Source organism: Polyodon spathula, chromosome 12, assembly GCF_017654505.1.
Source record: "Polyodon spathula isolate WHYD16114869_AA chromosome 12, ASM1765450v1, whole genome shotgun sequence".
Classification (NCBI taxonomy): Eukaryota; Metazoa; Chordata; class Actinopteri; order Acipenseriformes; family Polyodontidae; genus Polyodon; species Polyodon spathula.
Genome location: NC_054545.1, coordinates 43,067,784 through 43,093,314, shown reverse-complemented (window position 1 = coordinate 43,093,314; position 25,531 = coordinate 43,067,784). Strand labels below are relative to the sequence as shown.

The 25,531-nt window shown below is 43.8% G+C and overlaps 1 protein-coding gene across 1 annotated transcript in view; it reads left to right on the top strand.

Moving 5' to 3' along the window:
- Positions 1-16,353: 16,353 nt before the first annotated feature.
- The window catches only part of LOC121324816 (rho GTPase-activating protein 23-like), a 29,543-nt gene continuing 20,365 nt past the window's right edge, over positions 16,354-25,531 (top strand). Inside the window, exons 1-2 of the mRNA XM_041267019.1 lie at positions 16,354-17,366; positions 22,734-22,916. Of these exons, the coding sequence (XP_041122953.1) occupies positions 17,157-17,366; positions 22,734-22,916 (393 nt within the window). The 5' untranslated portion in view covers positions 16,354-17,156. The remainder of the gene's footprint in view (positions 17,367-22,733; positions 22,917-25,531) is intronic.

Here is a 25,531-nt window from a genome sequence, read left to right as displayed (position 1 = left end):
CTTTAAAAAAAAAAAAAAAAAGAAAATGTATTCATATCTCCTAGTTGATAAAAAAAAATTTCTGAGTTAATTAATGATGTGTAGTTGTCATGTCCAGTCTGTTATCCCTGGCGTGCTCTTGTATTGTGCTGATGTAAACAAGAGAGAGATTCTGTATGGAGTGGGCGGTCCAGGGGTCAATGAGGGTCTGCTTTGAAACGTGATCGCGACAATGGGGCTTCTGTTATGCAGCCTGGGTTCGGTGGTCAGAGGTTGGCGTTGATCTCGTGCCCCCCCCCCCCCCCCATTCTTTTGAGGTAAAGAAGCAGAAAATTATCTGTTTAAAGCCCCGTGCCCCCAAAATGAGCAGGACTGGCCCCTGCAATTAACAAAGACAAAAGCCGTCTTCAATCTCAGACTGGCACCATCCTCAGAGCCTGTGCCAGCGTGGCATGATTTAGTATTCCGTGGCAAAAATCAAACATTAAAATAAGACTCCTATTGTGAAGTAGTTTGACCCATTCCAGGTTTTAATACAAGCTTGTTTAGCCCCAGTGTATAGGGAACAAGCTCAGGTGTGTCTCAGAAAACCCACAGTGAACCAGGAACAGATCAAACTGCTGTGCAACAGGAGTCTCCTTTCCATCCCTGAAAATAACCACCTTTGTGTCCATTCAGATAGCAGAATTTACAAATGACTGCGAAGATCCGAAGGAAAATGAATAAGGTCTGAAATCAATAACACCCATTCAGCTGTACAGAGCAGGGTTTAACTCTCTTTAACATGGATGAAAATAAGACTTGCATTGCATAGCAGTTTGATCCATTCCTGGTTTCACTATGAGTTTAAGAAGCCATACATGAGCTTGTTACCTATGCACACGGTGGCTAATCAAGCTTTTAGTAAAACCTGGAATGGATTCAACTGCTGTGCAATAGGGAGTTTTTTTTTTCCATCTCTGATTTAATAGGGAATCTAAGTGTGTCAGTGTTTACTGTAACAGTGTGCTTCAGTACTCGTATCCAGCTAATACAAAAGGAAGGAATACACAAGTAATTTTATTCATGTATCCGAAGTTAAACGTGCAGTGCGTTGAAAGCACGGTGATGCCGAAAGCAGGCATCAGGTGTTGCTGACTGATCAGCTGCTTCATGCCCCAATTTGCTCCCATCTGGAAAGTCTGCTGCATCTTCACTTCCCTTTCAGGGACAGAGCCTGCGAGGGCAGCTGGGGAGCGAAGGGGTCTGCGCCCAGATTCACAAGCAGTCCACGGTACCGTGATTTTTCGGCACTGCACTGACCGATTTTTTTTTTTAATTTGATTATTCGGATCGAGCTGTCCACAGAAACGGGGTGCTGACAGCCAGGCGAGGGTCATCGTTGTTGGCCGAGCCAATTTGCTATTCAAAGTGAAATGAGTGAAGAAGCAGCTGCTTGGAGTCGTGGTGATGGTTGCTTTTCTTGGACTTTGTGCTTCGATTTAGAGCTGCGCAGACCAGTTTGTTCGGATCGAGCTCTCCACAGACAGTCATTGGTGCTAATTTTACCATTCCGAGTGAAGAAACAGCTGCTTGGGTTTGTGTGGATCAATTTCTTTTAACTAGGTCTGTGACATTCACTGTACAGTTGTATTCCCTTGCAGGAGGCAAGGGGGCATTGAAGGGTATGCAATACCCAAAGTCCCTTGATGGGAAGTCTTTCTGTAGACCTTGCGTGAGTTTGGTGTCTGAGAGCAGATTTCTTTCTTCTCGTGGAGCTTGTCCCGGCAAGTAGAGTGAATTCCCCCCTATTTGCAGTCATTAGCTCATACTCCAGATCAAGGGCCCTGATAGCGGCAGCATTAGGAGATAAAAAAAAAAACAAGAAGCAAGCATCTGGAAGCACACTGATGGCTTGTGTAGAAGGGAGGCTGCATTGTCCCACAGGGATAGGGACTGTGCCTCTCTGGTCTGACTCCATTTGTACATTTCCTTTTGTTTTACTAGTTCATATTGAAATCATTTTTATTATTTTTTTACTAAGGCTGTGACCCTTCAACAGGTTAAACATTTAAATCTTCTGTATAATCAGCCGTTTACAGCCTGAAGTATCGAACATGTTTTCATTTGGGGGGGGGGGGGGGGGGGGGGGGGGTGTTTTTGTGTTTAATGTACTGGCCCTTCAGTCTCCACGACTCAAGCCTGCCCTGGACTGGAGGGAGCACCCTTCTCTTAGGGGAGAGAGGGAGCAGTTCAGTCTCCACATCTCAAGCTTGTTATTTGGGGAGGAAGGGAAGTGCTTTGCGCTGCAGATGGCATCCTGCCTCTAAAGTGGTAACAGCTCAGCAAGTGTCTGTCCTTCCCCGTCCCGTCGGACCGTGAGTCACCCCACCCACAAACACATGGCCCTGTAGCACCATTACCCAGCCATCTCACTCTCACCCCCCCCCTCTTCCTCTCGTAACTCTACCTCATACTCTTTCAGTCCCTCCCTCTCCCTCTTCTACTCTTTCATTCCCTCCCTCTCTCCCCAATCTCTCCCCCTCTCTCCAATCTCCCCAATCTCTCCCTCAGTCTTTCACTCCCTCCCTCTCCCCAATCTCTCCCTCTTACACTTTCACTCCTCCCTCTCTCACACTCTTCCTTATTCCTTTTCCCCCTGAAGCTACTCTGTCCCCCCCGCTGACAGTTTCAGATGAATCTATGGAATGGGCTGCAGTGCCTCAGGGGGCCGGTCTGACCTCGTTGTATAAAAATAAAATAACCAGAGCAGCAGGGCTCTCTCGCTGCCTTCCTGATAGTGGAAATCAGGCTGGGCTCTCTGTGCCCAGGGACAGTGGCCCAGTCCCTCCTATTGATGCACTACGTGGACCACAGCTCTCCGACTAGATTATAAAAGAGTCGTACAGATGTCTGGTCAGGTCTTTAGAGCCTTACAAAATATAATAATAATAATTATAATAATAATAATAGTAAGAATAGAGAGAAATGTTGGGTAATCTGACTTGATGAAACAGTGTGAAAGCAGCTTTGTAAGGTTCCTGCCTTGATGATTTGCATGATAACTCCATCTGGTGTTGAGCCTGCTTGGCTCGGTATCTGTGGGATCAGACAACAGGAAGCGCAGCGAGAGTCCTTTGGAGATTTGTGAGAACGATAGCAGTGTTTTGAAAACGGGAGCTGAGCCCATCTCGCACTCGCTCGCTCTGTCTGTCTCTCTCTGCTTGATTCAGTTCATTAAAGTGTTCACTAATGTCTGTTGTAGCCCTGCAATAAAGACTTCTCTAACCCTAAGGACAGTTTTTCTTACATTGAAGGGTACAGCAGCAGTGTGTCTATAGAAAATGACCACGTTTTAATGGAGTCCCACAATCTCTCTCTAGGTTTTTCTCGGTTGTCTCTGGTTTGGAGTAAGAGATTCGCTCACTTCATGTACTCTGTTCAAGCCCTCCTAACAGACAGTCTAAGATCTCTCTCCTGATTTACTCAAGTTTCTGGTGTCTCTGTGAGGCAGTGTGCTGGCAGAGGCGGCCCTGTGGTCAGAGCTCTTTAACAAGAGCTGTGCAGCAGTGAGGTCAGTGTGGGTGTGGAGGGAAGCAGGGTGTTGGGGGTGGGGCGAGGTTGGGAGGGGTTGTACAGTGACACATTCCTACTCCACATTGCTCCACCTTCCTTTTCTACACACTAACCCTCCGGCTGCCTCGTGGACCTCTTGTCATTCTTTCTTTTTCTCAGTCCATTTTCTCTCTCCCCCTTTTCTCTTTCCTTCGATTACCACGTGTTCTGAAATTGAATGTTTTGAATCGGAAAACAACCGCATCGTGCCAAATTCGCTAGGGGGGGTCAGAGGAATCGATGCTTCTGAATCCCATTAAAACCCTTTCCAGCCGGATATATGCAGGATATATAGAGAGGATCTGGGAATTTCTGGTTTGGTAACTTTATCGGTGTGTTTTTTTTGTCTGTTTGCTAAAACTTTTCTTAAGATTTGGACCAAAGAAGATTTCTGTATTATTATTATTATTATTATTATTATTATTATTATTATTATTGTAAATTGTAAAGCCAGCACTTAAAAAAACTACATTGGATCCTGATGTCTTGTCTAATTATCGTCCAATTTCTAATTTACCTTTCTTTGCAAAAACCTTGGAAAAGGTTGTTGTTGCTCAGTTGTGTGCATTTCTCTCTGCTAATAATCTGGCTTTCGGAAACAACACGGTACAGAGTCTGCGCTCATAACAGTTGGTAACGACCTCCTGCTGAATGCAGTCGAGGGGCTGTTATCGGGGATTGTCTTTTTGGATCGATCTGCTGCATTTGACACCACTGATCACACAATTCTTCTTGATCGCCTTGAGAATTGCCATTGCTGGCACAGTACTCTCCTGGCTGCGCTCCTACTTAATCTCTCAACATCAATCTGTGTCCTTTGGAGGATCAAAATTGGCTCATTCTCTTCTTGTTTCTGGGGTTCTACAGGGTTCTGTTCTTGGTCCTTTACTTTTTAATTTGTATATGCTAACACCGGGTAATGTGAACAGACAGCATGGTTTTAGTTTCCACTCATGCCGACGACACCCAGATTTATTTTAAAGTGAGTTCTGATGATGTAAACGTAAACTCCAGACTATGAACTTGCCTTGACTAAACAGGGGCTTGGATGTCAAAACCATTTTTTTTTGCAATTAAATGCTTATGATCATTTGTGGATTATATCTCAAGTCTGTTTGCATCTTGCAGAACCTGATGTAGAAATTAATTAATGTGTTTGTTTCATCCCGTCTGGACTACTGTAAAGCCCTATTGGCTGGTCTACCTTGTAAACTAATCAATCGCTTACAGCAGGTTCAGAATACAGCTGCACAAATTCTGACAGGTACAAAAATATTTGATCATATTACACCTGTTCTTGCCTGCTTGCATGTGCTTCCAGTGAAGTACGGAGTTATTTTTAAAATGTTATTATTGACATTTAAGGCTCTGGAAATGGCCCTGCTTTCATTAATGAAATGCTTTTATCTTATGTCCCAGGATGTCAGCTGAGTAGATTTTATAAATTCTATTTATGTATATTTATTTCTTTATTTATTTCTCATTTATTTAATTAATTTATCCCATTTGTTTTTGGATATTTTATTGCATATTAGTATATATTTGCCATGTGAAGCGCTTTGGGATGCCTTGGCATGAAAGGCATTATAAAATAAATATTATTATTATTATATATTGATTAACATATTAGTTGGATTTCGACTATTTTGATCCCACAGTTTTGGTTTCATTAGTAGAGTGCAAGAAAACCGTCACAGACTTGTAATTTAAAAAAAAACAAAAACCTTTTGTCGTCTTCAGCCTGCAAATTAACAGGTTTGATTATGCTCCTAATTGAATCTAGCTCAGGGTTAGGGCTGCTGTAGTGTGTTGTGGTGCCAGCGGGACCCGAGCACTCTGGCTCAGGGTTAGGGCTGCTGTAGTGTGTTGTGGTGCCAGCGGGACCCGAGCACTCTGGCTCAGGGTTAGGACTGCTGTAGTGTGTTGTGGTGCCAGTGGGACCCGAGCACTCTGGCTCAGGGTTGTGGCTGCTGTAGTGTGTTGTGGTGCCAGCGGGACCCGAGCACTCTGGCTCAGGGTTAGGGCTGCTGTAGTGTGTTGTGGTGCCAGCGGGACCCGAGCACTCTGGCTCAGGGTTAGGGCTGCTGTGGTGTGTTGTGGTGCCAGCGGGACCCGAGCACTCTGGCTCAGGGTTAGGGCTGCTGTGGTGTGTTGTGGTGCCAGCGGGACCCGAGCACTCTGGCTCAGGGTTAGGGCTGCTGTGGTGTGTTGTGGTGCCAGCGGGACCCGAGCACTCTGGCTCAGGGTTAGGGCTGCTGTAGTGTGTTGTGGTGCCAGCCGGACCCGAGCACTCTGGCTCAGGGTTGTGGCTGCTGTAGTGTGTTGTGGTGCCAGCAGGACCCGAGCACTCTGGCTCAGGGTTAGGACTGCTGTAGTTTGTTGTGGTGCCAGCGGGACCCGAGCACGCTGTTAGCCTAGGGCTGGGTTTCAGGCTGCCTGCTGATGGGAACTGCTTCAGAGGAAAGCATCGCGTTGAGACCAGCGTGTAATTATACCTCGCTAATTATATGTATGTAGTGAAGCTCGCTCTCTATATATAAATACAAACGCAGTTTGCAGTGCTATTGCCAGCTCGGTGCTGGAGGAGCAGCGAGAACAGAACTCAGGGTCCATACCCCAGGCTGGCTTAATGATGGATTTAAAAAAAAAAGTAATATACTTACTCTTATTGGAGTGCTAAACTCAACAGTTGTAACTTGCACATTGGACAGCTAAGCCATTTACCAGCCCAGAAACAAGGTTCACACAGTCCCCCTTTTTTTTTTTTTTTTTTTTTTAAAACCCAGATCACACAGCTGTCTTCACAGGCTTCACTCAGACAGCCTTTGGCTTTAACACAGACAACTTCAATTTGTGACCTGCTTTTATACCTGCCTGCTAATTACAGGCAGGTGTTGCTAATTAAATTAATAAAACAATTAACCAATGAAACCTGGAGCTGTGCAAAACAGCCACAAAACCCACATTTTCACATGTATTTGGCAGGGATAGGAATTAACCCCTTCCCTGCCAACCACCACCAGCATATAATTTACAGGCAGGGCTCTGCCCCAATATATAACACTATGTAACACAATTTTTGTTCCTGGGTAGTAAGTGTTATTTCCTAATTGCTTATGCCTCAAAAGTATAGAAAATGGCTATTATCCCCCCACAAACTTTGCTTTTGTGACCAGGACAGTGATATTTCAAAATATCACTATTTCCAATGGGAAATCGGGCAAATGTGTGTCTTTTCGTTCACATAGTCAGAAAAAAACAACTTATGAATCCAAATTAACATGTATTTATACTAAAGTAATACAAAAATGACTACAAAAGATTTAGAAGTGAGTAGTTTTTCGAGATTTACGATTATACTGTAAATACATACTCTTTAATTGGAAACACATGTGGGGTCTATGACTTGAAAAGGACAATTTCTGATCAGTTGACCTGAGAGAGAGTGTGTGTGTGTGTGTGCGTGTGTGTGTGTGTGTGTTTCCCTCTCTCTTCTCCCTATTTCTCCTCTTCTCCCTCTGTCTCTCACTTCTGTCTGTTCTGTTTCCCTCTCTTCCCTCTCAGTGGTCTGTCTCAGTTGTGACTTCTCTGAAACTGGGTCATCTCCCAAACTATCATCGCCATGGCAACAGCAGCCAGCACACCTCAGCTCTATCTATCAGGGCAGGCAATCGGGGGAGGGGGTCTTAGACAGCAGACCACCCTGTCATCCATGAGTCAGGACAGGGTGGTCAGGGTTTAGGAAACATGAACACACACAGATGGAGGGGTTAATCAGCTAATCCGCAGTAATCCAGCTGCACCATTTCAGAATGTAAACATCATGCCATGCCTATGGTATGGACTGTATGTTTTAGATTGTATTGTATTTACGTGTGTGTGTGTAGGCTTGCATTGCAAGATTACATGCAATCTGAAAACTTTCTTGTTGCAGTGAGGTGCACAAAATAAAGTTTAAAATGTACAGATGACAGGATGGAGCTGGGCAGTTTCCTCCTTGTGATTCCTCCTTGTAATACTTACTTAGTTACTTCACTCTCAAATGTATTTTAAGAAGGAACTGCTCAAGTCCTCATGTACCTTAAGGGGTTAATAAACACCTGTGTACTGGCAGGGCTGCTGATGCTGTGTATAGCCTGATTGTAATTTAAGTAGAGCCCCTTTTAATGTAAACGTATAAGTAATCCTCCCAATTGTTTCTTTGCTAATTCTGCATTGTTTACAAAATTTTACGAGGTGCGTCTCTGGACAGAATGTCTTTTTATGAAACCATCGGTGTGTAGTGTAGTGACAACATCCTTTACACAGTAAAGCGATCAATTTCCTTTAAGGATTGTAGAGCTAGAAAAAATAGCTTTGAGCTTGTTTCTTCATCGTCCCAGATAATATAATTGAATTAAGAAATGGGGTTGGTTTAACTTTGCAGATGTATGGCTTTATTAAATGCAGGTAGAGTGGAAAGAAATAAACTAAACAATAATGAAATAAGCAGTTAATTTAGCTTGCTGTGGACTTGTGTTTGTGTTACGTGTGGGCGTTTAGGAAACGACTGTTGTTATTTCAGGACCAACCCGTGGATTAACAACCGAGCAATACATGCCGCTGTATTGCCTGTTCTTATATAATATATAGTGATGAAATGATGGGGGCGTTTCAATCATTGCATTGCAGTTCATTGCAAAACAAGTGTTGAGATGCACTGCAGCAATCGGATGATATTGGTATTCAGCAGCGCTGGTGATTGATGTATTTATTTTTTATTTCACTGTGTCTCCTTTGCATTTCTAAACGTGTTTCCACAGAACTCGCCACACCTGCTGATGAGACAGAGAATAACTCGGAGAAAGAGAGAAATTGAGAGGGAGAGAGATTGAGAGATTGATTTTGTGTGAGCTTCGTCAGTAATTTGCTAGTTTTTAAGGAGAACTGTTGGTCTCATGTTGGATACCCATCAGAGGAATCCAGGTTGTGTTTGTCAGAGCTCTGGACAGGACCAGAGCACATGCCACACAGTAACAGCCAGAAGTGTCACACATTAAAATCACACGAGAAAGACTTAAAGTCAAAAAGTTTGTCATTGAATTTATTAAGTTTGTTAGTATTTCTATTAAAGACTTCTATTCAAAGCGTTCGCCGTTGAATTTATCAAGCTTCTTTTACTGTTTCTGTGGAAAACACTGATAAAAACTTCTAATCGAAACATTTGTCATGGAGTTTCTTGCCTTTTTTTTTTTTCAGTGTTTCAAAGTTCATTTTCTTTGGAGAGAAGTGTATGATGTATGAGTGCTGTCCTCTAGTGGAGCCTATAGCAGAACTGCACAAGAGAGGGAGAGAGAGAGAGAGAGAGTGGTGAATGAAGCAGGGCGTCGGCTGGATGTTTGGTTGTTTGTGGGATTGTGAAGGAATGGCAGATTATAGGAAAGAATGCGTGGTGCATAAACACAGTAGAAGCCTGGTTAAGGTAAGAGAAGCCTGGTAATTGAAAGAGGAACTATTGCAAAGCCCTGGTCAACCACGGGAAGGCACAGTAAAGCTGGAGCAGACAGCTCTGACAGTACAGCTTTGTGTCTCTCAAGGCATAATTTGCTATTTACTGTTCTTTTTAAAGTCACACAGATTTGATCGCGGTATTACTTCCCCTTTTATTTATTCATTTTTTAAATGAATTAATTTAACCAGGGGATTTACCCATGAGACTGAGGCCTGGTTTGCAAGGGGGTCCTGAAAACAATAAAAAATAGAAACACTTACACAATAAAAACATGCACGGCTCAAACTTAACCAGCACAGAGAACAAAGTATAGAATAAATAAGACATGTCTATCTATTTATTAATGTGGACTGAAGGAGACGCATTCTAAGCAATTCCCAAATGCATGATGTCTTTTAAAACCAGAGAAATAAAAGGTGATAAAAGTTCATCTTCACACTGTGATGGAAACAGTTCCACTTCTTGGAGTTCCTGTGTGAAAGATCGTTGCCCCCGTACGCGTTTGAACCCTGTGAGCAGCCGAATTAACAGAGCTGTGAGGGCCTTCCTACCCCTGTGGACAGAGGTTGGTTTGCTGTATGTGGCAGGCAGCGAATTGGATCCCAGTGGCCTGTCGAAATGGGCTCCCAGTCCCTCGGGAATGTTTCGCTGGGCTCCTGGCTCGCTGGGCTGGCGGTCTCGGTACTGTGGGCTCCCTGCCGGGCTGCATTTCTGACGTGGTGAAACTTGACAGGATTAATCCTCTTCTCTCCTTCTGCCCCTCTCCCTCTGTGCTTCTTGCTTATTGTCTGGTGTAACTTTAGACCCACTTCTTTCTGTGGTACTAGGTGCTCTTCTGTGTGTGTGTCTCTTTCTTTTCCCCTCTGTCTCTTCACTCTCTTCTCAATTCAATTTAAATTGGTCTTTTATTGGCACTCAAATACGTATTGCCAAAGATAATGCAGTAAATGCCCAGGAGGGGACGATGGCAGGAGAGTAAAACCAAGAATATCGTAAAAAAAGTGACCCCAAGGAATTAGTGAGTCGAATCTGATCGTTATTGTGGAAGAACTTGTATCAAACAGGCTGGCTTAATTATAGACACTGCCATGAATTGAAGCTATTTATAGTGAAAGATCAGTCTGTTTGAGCTCTGAGTGTAGTGCTGTGGTCTGACCTGGGTTAACTCTGAGCAAGACGGACAGACAGACAGAAGAAAGAGGTTTCTGATGAAAGGAGGTGAAAAAATATTTTTGGGGGAAAAGATTTATCTGTTCAGTATTTCGTACATTTGCTACATTATCTTCAGCAATACTTCTATGACTTTTCATGCCAATGAAGACCACTTGAATTTGAGAGACAGAAAGAGAGAGTAATTTGCTAAAAGTAAAAAACATTTTCTTTTAGTTTCTCTTGCCAGTGAAATGCTTGGATTCAGTACTTCAGTATTGGTCAGTGGGAGGGAGACAGATGGAGATGTCGGAGGAGAGATTGAATCGGGGACACGGTTCATCCTCCACTACGTAAAACACAGACAAACCAGATACATGCATTCAATCAGTCCGCTGGCAGAAAGAGGAAAAGGTTTCTTGATGGGGGGGGGGGGGGGGAGAAAAGAGAAATGTGTTTGGGGAGAGAGCAAGAAAGAGGTGGAAGAAATGTGTGGTCAGTACGACATTGCAGCATGCAGCCTCTTCCAGTGTAGAGGCCTTTCAGTACTAGTACAGTACTGTTAAATGCTATTTGATGTGTGTGTATGTATATGTATATATATATATTATATATATATATATATATATATATATTATGGGGAATATATTATCTTATAATACATATATATATGTGTATATGTGTATGTATACGTATGTATACATGTATACATGTATATACACACACAGTGCCTTGCATAAGTATTCAACCCCTGTGCTGTGGAAGCTCCCAGTTTGCACCGATGAAAGAAATTGCCCTAACGAGGACACAGTTACCTTACCATTGGCCTCCACCTGTGAACCATTAAAGTTGCTGTCACATTTTCTGGATAAAAACCCCACTGTTGAAGGATCATTGGTAAGGCTGTGAATCTGAAGGAAAATGAAGACCAAAGAGCATTCTACAGACGTTAGAGATAAAGTAATACAAATGCATAGATTAGGGAAAGGGTACAAAATAATATCCAAGTGTTTGGATATCCCAGTGAGCACAGTTGGATCAATAATCAGGAAGTGGAAGCTGCATCACACCACCCAGGCACTGCCAAGAAAAGGCCGCCCCTCAAAACTCAGCGCTCAAACAAGGAGACTTGTGAGAGAAGCCACAGAGAGGCCAACAATCACTTTGAATGAGCTACAGAGTTCAGTGGCTGGGAGTGGAGTAATGGTGCACCAGTCAACCATATCAAGAACTCTGCATAACACTGGCCTGTATGGGATGGTGGCAAGAAAGAAGCCGTTACTCAAAAAGTACCATCTGAAAGTGCGTCTGGAGTTTGCCAGAAAGCATGGGAAAAGGTTTTGTGGTCAGATGAGACCAAGATAGAGTTTTTTGGCCAAACTCAAAGCGCTATGCATGGCACAAATCTAACCCTGCCCATGCCTCAAGACGTACTATCCCTACAGTGAAGTATGGTGGTGGCAGCATCATGCTGTGGGGATGCTTCTCATCAGCAGGGACTGGGCATCTTGTTACAATTGAAGGAAGAATGGATGGAGCAAAATCCAGGAAAATACTGCAAGAGAATCTGCTTCAGTCCGCTAAAAAACTAAAGCTTGGGAGGAAATTCACCTTTCAGCGGGACAGTGATCCCAAGTACAAGGCCAAAGCAACATTGGAGTGGCTCAAGAACAAAAAGGTGAATATCCTACAGTGGCCCAGTCAAAGTCCTGATCTCAATCCCATTGAGAATCTGTGGCACTATTTGAAAATTGCGGTCCATAAGCGTCATTCAACCAACCTGGAGCAAATCTGCCAAGAAGAATGGGCCAATATCACTCCGACACTGTGTGCAAAGCTGGTACATACTTACCCCAAAAGACTTAAAGCTGTTATTGCAGCGAAAGGTGGCTCTACCAAATATTAATGTGTGGGGGTTGAATACTTATGCAAGCAAGATATTTCAGTTTTTTATTTTTCTTAAAAATATTTCCCAACATGTCACCGTAACATGTCACCTTACAATAATTGATTTTGAGTTTCAGTGTTTTAAAATAAAATATCGAACAGAATTAAATTTCAATGTACTATTTGTAATTCAGTAATATGAGAGAATTGGTTAGGGGTCTGAATACTTTTGCAAGGCACTGTGTGCATATATATATGCATGTGTTCAATATTTACTACATTAGCTTTGGCTTGCCATGCCAGTAAAGAACATTTGTATTTGGGAGACTGGGAGAGCGGGTACGAGGCTGGCAGTGTGTCTGACCCCAGGCTGTGCCCATCGGCTCTGGGTGATGAATCGAGTCCACGTGCCCCATTGTTCCCAGTCCCAGCGCCACCATTGTCAGCTCAGTGTTGTTTGTTTAGCGGCTCTGTTCAATGTCAGCATCTCCTCATCCCTCCACACAGGGGCTCCCCCCCCCAAACATAGTAGTAATCCATTTGTGATGAAACTCGTTCTTTGTTTCAGTGTGCAAACAGCGTTATGGGGATGGAGGTCACAGGGGTGTGTTTTTAAATGTCTGCAGGTTCTCCAGCCCACACTAAAACCTGGAATGACTCCAATTACTTTGCAATGGGAGTCCTTCTTCTTCATTATGATTGAGCTGATAGAATCAATGTAAAACTCTGAGTGGCTCACACTGCTCTGCACTGTGATTTTGATGGGTTGTCGTATTGTTCTGTGCTTTACTGTGCACACAGCACGCATTCACAAGTATTTTTTTTAGAAGCTCTCCTTCTCTCCAACTCCCTCTCTAATTCTCGCTGTTTGTTTTGCCCCCCCCCCCCCCCCCCCTGCAAGTGGTACAGAGACAGGTGTCCTGGTCTGTGTGTGTCAGTGCTGGCCCCAAACCAGGCCAGAGTTTAAAAAAACAGCTGAAATACTTACTGGATGGAGCAGGAGTTTCAGAACGAACTCCAAGCAAGAAAAAAGGTCCTGTATTAAAGATAGATGCTGCACGCGTGTACAGCACTCCCTTGAAATGAAATATTGAACAAAGTGCCCTTACACAGGAAAATACAAAGTACTGTCGACACAGCCTGATAGTGAATTTACCTGAAGAAGTATCGACTGCGCTAGTGAAAGTAAGCTTGCAATGTGCAGCTCTGCTCCTTATCCAGCACATGCCTCCCTGCCACTGGGGACGTGGCCATGTCGGGTACAGCAAACCAGGCCCGGGCAGATGAAGCAGGCGGTGGAAACAGCCTATTTTTATGGCCGGGACTGCCAGTGGAAAAGGGGTATTGGAGAGAAAGAAAGAAAGAAAGGGTTTCTTTGACCCTTTGTTCGTCCACCGTGCCCAGGAGAAGGGCGATTACCTGCTCAGCATTTCTGTTATTCTTTTATTGTTTCCCAGCTTTTTACCTCTCTGCCTCTCTCTCTCTCTCTCTGCTTCTCTTCCTCCTTCCTATCTGCCCCTTGTTTGTTTTAAAAGCCTCTTTCTTTCACTCTCACAGCGGCAGCTGGCTGGAACAGCGATGGGTTTGTTGGATTTAAAAAAATAATACTAATAATAAAAATAAAGTATAAATGAAATGTCTAAATTGCAACTCCCTCCTCATACCTGTGAGGTATAAGTGAACGCCCCTCAGTAATCCATTCGTGCCCCGGGCATGCTGGGACAGACCTGTGCCTATCACGCAGACTCTGAGAGAGAGGTACAGCCTTCCTTAAAGAATGTTTACACTCCCCTCCCCCCACATGCTTTCCCCCTGGTTATACTATGCATTTACACTATGGTTTGTTTTTTAAATCTGCTTTACCAGACTTCTCTGTGCTTTACCATACCTCTCTGTGCTTTACGATGCTTCCCTATGCTTTACCATACCTCTCTGTGCTTTACAATGCTTGCCTATGCTTTACCAGATCTCTCTGTGCTTTGCAATGCTTCCCTATGCTTTACCAGACCTCTCTGTGCTGTACAATGCTTGTCTCTGCTTTACCAGACCTCTCTGTGCTTTACAATGCTTGCCTGTGCTTTGTTGCACTTTGCTTCTACTGTGGGGCTGTACTGTAACTGACTATGATGTCATCTTCCACAAAGCTGATAATCATGCTTTTGTTTTTTAGCAACTGCGCACAATATATACCCGGCACTCTGGCTTTTGCCCAGAAAGACTCTTGTGTGTTGTTTAGCTCGTTTTAGTCTGTTTTGTTTCTCTTTTTTTTTCGGTGAGGAATGTCCAGCGCAGCGCCCTGACGCTGGGTAGCTGTGATACTGATAGGACTCCGGCACAGTAACTTTGTGCTTTTCAGTGCAAAGGGTTAAGGACGGAGCACTTTGAAGTTCTACTTTCATTCTTTTTTTTTTCACATCCATCTGCTGCAGGCAGGACCATGTGATGTTGCTCCATACAATTTGTAGACCAAAGCAGTTTGTATTCAAAGCACAAAGACAACGAAAGAAGAACCATGATAAACATTATACGCACAGTATGAACAACGGTAATTTAAAAGCTGAATACTCACTATTTCATTAATTTGCTACAACATTTCGGCTTCCCCCGCCTTCATATAGCTTGCTAGAAATAGCCAGGCAGACTTATTGAAACTTTGTAGCTAATTATTAAAAATAATTGGTTAATCAAAAATGACAACTACAGGGATCGAAATAAAACTCATGTTGCACAGCAGTTTCACCAGTGTATAGGTAACAAACTCGGGTATGTCTGATTAGACTCCTAGTAAAACCAGGAATGGATCGAACTGCTGTGCAACGGGAGTTTTTAATTTCCATTCCTGACCTATAAAACACACTTCATTCAAGAACCGCTTGGCGAACTGCAGTTAGCTTTACTGTGATCTGGTATCGCAACAGAGGTGTGTAAGGAAGGCATGGCGATTCATTGATCCCCAGTGAGTCGTTCCTGCCCTAGTCGGACCGGTGTCTCTGTGTGCTGTCAGAGTGGTGAGAGCTTTGGTTCAGTGGTGTCACTGCAACTGGACAACTCACAGTTTGATAAGAAGCCCAAGTGTTTGTTTTTCCTTTCTTTTCGCTGTAGTAAAAAAAAAAAAAAAAAAAAAAATGACCCCTTCTCCTCTGCCCTACCATGTTACCAAACAAGTTTGTGTATCACATTGAGTCTTCAAGTAATCTTGTCGGTCTTGTGATATGTTTTATATTCATTTTTAACATAACAGAGAGAAACAGTTGCTGTGTGTTCTGTGCAAGGTACTAGTGATAATTAGTATGAAGATGGGACGGGGTTCTTAGATGAACAGCTTCCTCTTCAGGTTTACATTTTTGGGGGAATTTAGCCTAGGAGTCAATACATATCTTCACAAGGCAGATATTTTGTGCTTCGCACAACAGATGAAGGAGGAGAGGTAATGCAATTTGTTCAGAGTGCATTAGTGCAGCCCAGTACAGTGTATGCAATTTGTGCAGAGTGCATTAGTGCAGCCCAGTACAGTGTATATAGTTTGGCGAGCACATCAGTGCAGTGTGGGGAGCGCATTGTTGCAGTGCAACGCAGTTTGGAGAGCGCATCAGTGCGGTGCAGTGCAGTTTGGAGAGCGATTCAGTGAAGTACGGTGCAGTGTGGTGCAGCTTGAAGAGCACATTTATTTCAAACTACATAAGGAAGGCAGTTACGCATTCCTGCCGAGCTCCCGCAGTTTACTCGGTCCCTGTTCATGCATGTGCCAAAATTTACGGCAAAGTGTAACATCCAATACCAGCCTGTGATAGTCAGCTGGCAGGGGTGGGGTCACTGGGGAGGGGGGAGGGGGAGGAGAATGGAGAGAAAGAGGAAAGCACTGTTGTTCAGTCTGATGATCGGCCAAAGCAGCTGTTAACTAGATTCCCCATTGTGAAATGAGGCAAGCCGGGAGGTGTCTGCTTCAGTTTCTCTCTCTCTCTCTCTCTCTCTCTCTCTCTCTCTCTCTCTCTCTCTCTCTCTCTCTCTCTCTCTTTCTCTTTCTCTTTGCTAGTGTAGCTGCTGGTAACTTTTGCACTCTTCACTGCTGTTAGCTATAGTGTGTCCTGTGTAGAGCTAGGGGCTGGAGGAAAGCAGGGGAGAGAAAGAAAGAAAGGGAAAAAGGAAGAGAAGGTGGCAAAGGGATACTATTACTCCTTCTTATTATATATATATATATATATATATATATATATATATAATATATATATATATATATATATATATATATATATATATTTGTGTGTAAATATTTTTTAACTCTGTGCTGCACAAAGACAGAAAGAAGACAGGAGAGACACACAGTCTGCCTGCCTGCCTGTGTCTCTCTCTCAACAACCACAGGTGTAGCCAGTTTTATTTTGGAGACACAAAAAACAGGGAAACGGGGAGAAGAAAGCAGGAGCTGGAGATGTGCCGGGTTCACTTTGGAATGAGAATAATAAGGAATTATTTCGCTTTTTTTTTTTTTTTTTTTTTTTTTAATTAACCACGGTATGAGAACTGGAAATGCTGAGTAAATTACCTGCCCTGATGTGTAGTCCAGCTGTATAGCTTGAACCCAATAATACATAAAGAAATACAAATAAAATGCATGAAACAATCTTTCGGGATCATTTCTTGGGATCAGTTGTTTTTTATTTTTTTGACGAAAAGATTGACAATTTTTTTGTTTTGTATTTTATTTTATTTTTGACTTTTAAATCGTGACCAAAAAAATTGACAAAACAGGAAGAAAGAAAGAGGTGAATTGAAATAATTCTTTGGATATATTTCGGGGAACATCGTGTTTGCTGTATTTTTATTTATTTATTTATTATTTCTCTCCCCATAACCCTTGGAGGAATTTGAGTTGAGACAGAGCATCTTTATTTCTTGTAAAGTTTTTAAATTAAAAAAAAACAAAAAAAAAAAAAACAACAAAATCAGAAATCAAAGAAAAATGATCCTGGGTGACAGAAAGAGAAGATCCTGAAGATCCTTGCGGTGCTGGTGTATTTATTTGGGGGTTCTCCTCCTCCTCCTCGAGGTGTCCAGCATGTCAGGGGGGCGCGCTGCCGTGGCCTGGCCAGCTACTGGGGCCAGCAGGTGGAGTTTTGAGCATCCGGTGGGGGTGGACTGTAGCGACCCTGAACCCCGCTGCATCTGGCTGGCTATCCTGCGCAGCGTCAGCAAGGTGAAGCACTCCAAAACAGGGGCGCAGGGGACCCTCCCTCCACCCCGCAGCCAGGAACGCAAGCAACAGCCGGTAAGAACCTTCTCTTCAAATACTGGGGTGTCTGGTGACTTTTAGGGATGCAACGATTCACTTTGTGCCTTTTTTTCTTCTTTTTTTTTTTTCTTTTTTTAGATCGTGAGGATTTATTTACGTGATGTATTGTAAATAGAGCCGTGCATTGTGATGCAAGACCACAGCACAGCTCATTGTAGATCACCAAGTGGTTCCTGAGTGAACAGTTGGTGTGATATATACTCTCCCTGTCTCATTCCTTTCTTTGTCTTTAACAAGAAGCTCCTTCATTAAATCATCATTTGATCTTATTGTGCTTCATGCAAGCAGCCTATCGGGAGCATCGCATGTACCGTGATGCATTTTATATCGCAACCTTTATACTGTGATAGGCATTGTACCAGGGCCTACATACTGTGATAGGTATCGTATCAGGCCCTGCATATCGTGACAGGTATTGCACCAGGGCCTTCATATCGTGAAAGGTGTCATATCTGAGCCAGCATATTGTGATAGGTGTCGTGAAATTAGTGTATCGTTATAAAATGTTTCAGTGAAAGCATGATAAAGCAAGCATTGTGAAGCATAGAGAGGTATGGTACAGCATAGGCAAGCATGGTAAAGCACAGAGAGGCATGGTAAAAAGCATAGGGAAGCATTGTAAAGCACAGAGAGGTCTGGTAAAGCATAGGGAAGCATTGTAAAGCACAGAGAGGTATGGTAGAGCATAGGGAAGCATTGTAAAGCACAGAGAGGTATGGTAAAGCATAGGGAACCATTGTAAAGCACAGAGAGGTATGGTAAAGCATAGGGAAGCATTGTAAAGCACAGAGAGGTCTGCTAAAGCATAGGCAAGCATTGTAAAGCACAGAGGTGTATCATGGTTGGGGTGGGATTTTTAAAAATGTATTATTTTTACTGTAATTGGGTAATTAACAGCGTCCCTATAATTCAAAATGACAGAATATAAAGCAGTTGGTTTAAATGAGTGGAGCAGAGCAGATGATCGTGTTTGCCGGCGCTCTGTCAGAGTTCTTTATTCAGCATTCTGCGCTCTGCTTCCAGAATGCTGGCTGTAATCCACTAATTCGAGGGCTCTGTCCCGATGACATCACTGTGTGGTTTTCCAGTGTTGCTGTTTCTCACTCGTGGCACTGTGGCTTTTTATTTTTATTTTAATTTTCATTTTAAGGGCTAAATATTGTTATAATTATTGTTATTATTATAAAGGTTTTTCCAGCGTGATGATCTGCTCTATGAAACCATCTAGAAGTGCATTCCTGTGGTGCAAGGTTTTAAACCACACTTTCAAATACGTATTTTTTTTCTGTCTTTTAAAACCATTTTGGGTAATTTAAATCTGAAATCTAAATTAAAGACTACGCTATAGTCCTAGGATAACTACTTAAATTGTCAATGTCTTAAAATAGATTGATTTATCTGCAGTGTTGAGTTCTCTTTCCTGTAGATCTCTATACATCTCTGCAGTGTTGAGTGGAGTTCTCTTTCCTATAGACCTCTGTACATCTCTGCAGTGTTGAGTGGAGTTCTCTTTCTTCTAGTACAAGAGAGCTGTGAGTGTCTGTATTGTGTCCGTTCCTATGTACAGTATGCGGTGTTCTTTGTTATTGCGCTTGCCTACATTATCTCTGCTGCTGCTGCTGCTGCTGCTGTGGGGCTTGGCAGTTCCATTAGGAGTGCATGCATTTTCCATTAATGTGTCAGAGAGATTTTTCCATCATTTTCCTGGTCTCTGCTGAAATGGTTTAAGTGTGTGAGACAGATGCTGGGAGGTGAGGAGGGGGCTCTGTCCATTTTGACGGGCTGGGCAGGTGGTGTCTATATTCCTCATTGATCAGACAGGCTTGTTTTCACCCCCCCCCCCCCCCCCCCCCCCCCCCCAATCATATCCCAGTGCACCTGTTCAGCTTTGACTAAAACAGACTGTCCGCCAGTCACAACAGAGCCGTTAAAATGAGAGGTCACTTGTTGTGGAAAGCTTCTGTGGAGTACATCTTGGCTAATAAAAAGCTCTGGAACTAAAATTAATAAATATATCAAAATGAAGTAAATCTCGATTTTGAGGTATTTACTGAAACAGCATCATTTGACTTGCGCACAATTGCTTCACGTGGGTGAATGGAGGGACTGAGCCTGTCAGGGTGTCAGTGAGGGGTTTAATTATTAGAGTGAGCCACGCAGCTTGTTAGAGGCACGGGGAGCAGGGCTGAGGCGGGACTGTTTTGTTGGTTGTTCATTGTTCTTTCTCTCTTTCCCCAACCAGGGAGATAGTGGAGATGTTCACGCAGACAGTGAGATGTGTGGTTAGGGCCTTTCCAGTGTGTGTTTTTCTCTTCATCACAGTTTGGTGTGCTCTCTCTCTCTCTCTCTCTCTCTTTTGTGTTTCAAACAGTAGCTCCTTCAGGTCAGGTCTTGTTTAGTTTCGCCTTGCCGTGGAAACAACATTCCAACACCCTCCCTACAGAACTGCTATTTCTACTTTTTCCAGCTCTCTCAGGTGAGGGAGGCAGGCAGTGTGGCTCTGCTCGTTAGAGCTGAGGTAGGCAGTGATTGCAGTGGGACGGATGCAGCAGTATATGCTGTACAAATCCTCTCTCGCTCGCTTGCTGTGGTTTTTCTAATTTTAGCAAAGCAGTATTTTCTGAATGGCCGGTGGAACCCCCACCCCTGGCTTCGGCACTTCCTCCCTCAAGGTCGCTACTTCCTGTTTTTGTGCAGGCGGGATTACGAGGTGTCAGCACCCCGCTCTGAGCAGGGCAGGAAGTGGGGAGGGGGGCATTTCCTGCTCTGAGGCGCTGGCAGCTGCGTGGCCTCCCTGTGATCTGGGGGTGGGGTCACTCTCTAGAGTGGTAGAACGTGAAGCAGCAGTTGGCTATCCCAGACTGTACTAATGGTACAGAATGCCATTCCGCGCCAGCTTTCACAATGCTTTATTATTAGTGTTGCAGGAGTGTGTAAAACACAAGACCCTGCAGTGAGTGAGAGCGTGTGTGTGTGCGCTTGTCTGTGAGTAAGTGAGTGTGTCTGTGTGTGAGAGTGCAAGAGTGTGTCTGAATGTGAGTGTGAGTGAGTGTAAGAGTGTGGTCTTGTTTAGCAGACTGCATCTGCTCACCCAAGCGTTCCAGTTGTTAATGGCGGGTTTGTTAGAAGTGCATTGCTGAATTTCACCAGTTAAAACTAAGCAGGCAAATCCAGTAAAAACATTACACTGGGTACAATCACACGTCAGTTATTACTGAACAAATCCAGAATAAGTGTTGGACAGGACAGTGAAGCAAATGGAAGCTGAGGGCCTGGGGCCAGGGGAACTGGTTTTAGATTGATCTCCTTGTTGTATCCCCTCGAATTTAAGACCTTTTTAAACTCATTTTTTCTTCTCAAAATTGGTCTGCGTCTTAAATTACTGTAAAGTAATTTAGAGTACTGTAAAGCCATAAATATTTGTGACCACAATATTTGGCAAACCAAATCCATAAAACTTATTTTGCTCCAGAAGTGTTGGCAACCTGTTACAATATATGAAGTATGTATTGTTCGTGGATTTTTATATTCCTGCCAAAAATGTTTTCATTACTTTACAGTATAGCATTGCTTGTATTCAAATCGACACCAAAAGAAGTGACTGAGTACACAAACAGGAAGGTGACTGACTGCTGAGAAAAGAACAAAAAACCTGTCACTGCCCGATCTCGAATCATGCATGACATACAGGCTGATGTTTTCGAAGAAGCTTCGTTAGCGTCCTGAGGAATTCGAAGAGAAGCTTTTACAATTTCAGGGTTTCTAACAAAACCGTACCAGCTGGGACAGATCGGAAATGCTGACCAGACCCCCGTATTTCTCGGCCTGCCAAGCAATACCAATGCTTACAAAAAAGGAGAAAAACAGGTGTGAGTAATCACGCCTGGAAATGAAAAGCAGCACATAGCTGTAACGCTCTGTATGACAGCAGACGGCCGCAAACTGCCTCCAAACGTCGTTTTCTTATATGCGTAATTGAGGTTGTATCTTTTGTAAATGCATCTTTTTATTTTATGTTTTATTTTTTTCTCAAATTGAGGGTGGGAAATTCAAAGGAATACGGTACGCCAGTCAGTCACAGGAGATTCCAGTCCCAATGCTATTTTGTTGAATGCCAATTCCAGTTACAATTATGCTGCAGTAATTCCAGTTAGAATTACAATCATACTGAAAAGTAACAAACAAGGAAAACGCGATCACATCAGTTCGGGATTACTTTCAAAGTTCTCACACAGGTCCTGAGTATTTCTCCAACCAGCTGACCTGCTATGTCCCTGCCCGCAAGCTGAGCTCCCCTGACTCTGGCTCCTTTAGCATCATGGCCCAGGTTCTTTGGAACTCTCCCAGCTTTGGTGCGTGAAGCTCCCACAAATCAACTCTCAACACCTACTTGTTCTCCCAATGCTCTTTAAGCCTGATATCAGTTATTAGCTGCTGTCTAACTTTCTATTTCAGATTTTCCACTCTATCTCTGATTTCCACTGTATCTGTGATTCTGTATGACACATGCATCCACAATGTGTAGAACTCACATCCGAGCCTTCTGTTTAATGTACTACGCCTTGTATCTCTTTGTATTTAATGTATTGCATTTTTCCTCACTATCTTGTAAAGCGCTTTGTGATGATGGTCCACTTTGAAAGGCGTTAAATATAATAAATATTGATTGATTGGTTGAAATGTTTACACTGTATTTATTTGAAATAACCCAAGCAATAATTACAGGTATAAATACAGAAACATGCTATGTAACTTATTTTTTACAAACAAACGGGGGTCGCAAAGTGCTTGATACAAAAATAACAATTGCTCTGTGAAACGCAGCATTGAACTGTGAGTAATTGAACTGTCATTGATCAGTCATATGGAATAATTAAGATTACGCAGGTCTGCCAAGGTTCAGTGATGTAAATTAGGAATTGCGCAATTCCATTTGTAATTGAGCTTAGGTGTGACGCCCGTCTTCTCGCGAGCTCTGCACAGCCCTTGATACTGTGGAGCCTCTGTTTCTCTGCAGACCTCCAGCTGCAACGGCGAGGAATGAAGCGGCGCATTGTCTCCTCACATCACCAGCCCCTGTTGTCTCCTCTTACACAATCACTGCGGTGTGCTCTGGGCAAAGCAGAGTGCAGAATGTACAGTTTAGACACGCTAAAAAGAAACACATCGAATTCAACAATAGAAATACCAAAAGAAACGTAATAAATTCAGTGATAAACGTTATGGCTAGAAGAAGTCTTTGTCGGTGTCTTCAAGTTTTTCTCTTCCTATTTCTAAATTCAGCATTGCCGAATGTTTTACTAGTCACTTGCATTTCCTGATTCTCTCTCTCTGTCTCTGCAGGCGAAGGGGCGGAGAGATGGGGCTGCCTCGTCCAATGAGAATGCACAGCCGGCCTCTGGGGATGGACTGCAGTGGCCCGGCCCACGCTCGCTGGTACTGCACAAGAACGCCCAGGGATTCGGGTTCACGTTGCGGCACTTCATCGTGTACCCGCCGGAGTCTGCCGTGCACAACAGCCCCACGGTGAGAGCGCCAGCACGAGACCAAACACGCTGCCAGGGACTCCCACTGCACAGTACCGTGATCCATTCCTGCATTTACTACGAGTCTAAGCACACACACCTGAGCTTGTTTACCTAACCAAGCTCATAGTAAAACCTGAAATGGGTAAAACTGTTTTGCAAGAGTGTTATTTCCATCTGCAGTTCATTATCAAGGAAATTCAGTTGCCTGTGTCACATTTATGTTTATTTTGTTGGACCTGAAACGAGTTTCCCAACTCTCATGCCTGGACTTGCCGTGAGGAAAGGACTGTACCGAGCAACTCCTTCCTCGTTAAAAAAAAAAACAAAAACAAAAAAAAACAACCAAACCTGGTCCCACGCAGAACTGCCCTTCAAACGTGATCCGTCAACAACGTGGTTTCTTTTCCAAATATCTTCTTTATCAGGGGTTAAAGGGGCTGCAGAGCTGAGAGTGGAGTGTTTAGACTAGCGCTCATTATTATTAATGTGCTGGTAATGACAGCGCTGCAGAGCTGAGAGTGGAGAGTGTTTAGACTAGCGCTCATTATTATTAATGTGCTGGTAATGACAGCGCTGCAGAGCTGAGAGTGGAGTGTGTACACTAGTGCTCATTATTATTAATGTGCTGGTAATGACAGCGCTGCAGAGCTGAGAGTGGAGAGTGTGTACACTAGTGCTCATTATTATTAATGTGCTGGTAATGACAGCGCTGCAGAGCTGAGAGTGGAGAGTGTTTAGACTAGCGCTCATTATTATTAATGTGCTGGTAATGACAGCGCTGCAGAGCTGAGAGTGGAGAGTGTTTAGACTAGCGCTCATTATTATTAATGTGCTGGTAATGACAGCGCTGCAGAGCTGAGAGTGAGAGTGTTTAGACTAGCGCTCATTATTATTAATGTGCTGGTAATGACAGCGCTGCAGAGCTGAGAGTGGAGAGTGTTTAGACTAGCGCTCATTATTATTAATGTGCTGGTAATGACAGCGCTGCAGAGCTGAGAGTGAGAGTGTTTAGACTAGCGCTCATTATTATTAATGTGCTGGTAATGACAGCGCTGCAGAGCTGAGAGTGGAGAGTGTTTAGACTAGCGCTCATTATTATTAATGTGCTGGTAATGACAGCGCTGCAGAGCTGAGAGTGAGAGTGTTTAGACTAGCGCTCATTATTATTAATGTGCTGGTAATGACAGCGCTGCAGAGCTGAGAGTGGAGAGTGTTTAGACTAGCGCTCATTATTATTAATGTGCTGGTAATGACAGCGCTGCAGAGCTGAGAGTGGAGTGTTTAGACAGCGCTCATTATTACTTTAAGTGCTGGTAATGACAGCGCTGCAGAGCTGAGAGTGCAGTGTGTAGACTAGTGCTCATTATTATTAATGTGCTGGTAATGACAGCGCTGCAGAGCTGAGAGTGCAGTGTGTAGACTAGTGCTCATTATTATTAATGTGATGACAGCGCTGCAGAGCTGAGAGTGGAGAGTGTTTAGACTAGCGCTCTTTATTATTAATGTGCTGGTAATGACAGTGCTGCAGAGCTGAGAGTGGAGAGTGTAGTGCTCATTATTTTTAGGTATTGTTTGTCTTCTGAGCTGTGGTATGAGGTTGCACTGGCCTTCCCTCATTAAAAAGACCCTCTGTCTTCACTCTCCCTGCCTCCATCCCTCTATCTCTGCCTGTGACTGCAGCAGTGATAGGGAATCAATGGCCTGCATTGTATCAGTGTTGGGTTTGTGTGCTGTGTGAGAGAGGGGCAGGGCTGTATTGATTTTCTGTAGAGAGAGAGAGAGAGAGAGAGAGAGAGAGAGAGCTCTGTACAGCCCCCCCCCCACCTCTTTCTCTCTCTCTGCCAGCTCTCTTTCTCTCTTTCTAAACCCCCTGGCATTGTCTGCTCTGTAAAGAATGAGCCCCCTCAGCTAAGCTAAAGCCTGTCTGTCTGTCTGCCTGCCTGCTCAACTCACACTGTCAAACACACACAGGAGTGCATGGCTGTCATTGTGTAGTCCTGGCACTGGGGGAGGGAGGGGGGGTGTGCTCCATTTTAAAGTAGTAATAATTCAAAGATCCCCCGAGTAAAAGCACGGCCGCGTGGTGTGCAGGGTCACAGTCAGGGCAGTGCAGGGTCGCATGTCCTTGCTGGGGGATTCCAGAGGGAGCGGCGCATTGGGCTTGGTGCTGCCATGGGTTAGGGAGACAAAACCGGCACGGAAGGTTTCTCCTCATCGCGCTGCAGCGGACCCTACCGGCCAGGCACACCGCTAGTTTATAGTGGAAGAGGAAGTTGGCTCGGTCGTGGGATCGCTGCTATTTCTTGCATCACGCCTGGCTGGAGCACAAAGATGTCAAAAAGATGATCATTTACATATTACGGCTCGACGATTTAGGAATAGGATTTAAAAAAAATAAAAATCAGAACCTCATTGCTCATTACCTGCTGATTTATATCGTTATACTCTGTCTGCAGTGACACTGCTGGAGGAGGTGGGGAGTTGCAGCAGCAGGGACTCTTGTCTTTTAAATTTAACAGCGGTGTACTGAAATGTTTGTGAGCAAAGCCCGTTTTTTCTCTTATAATCTGTGAACTACACATGCCGCTTCTAGGCCCTGCTAACAAGCTGTTT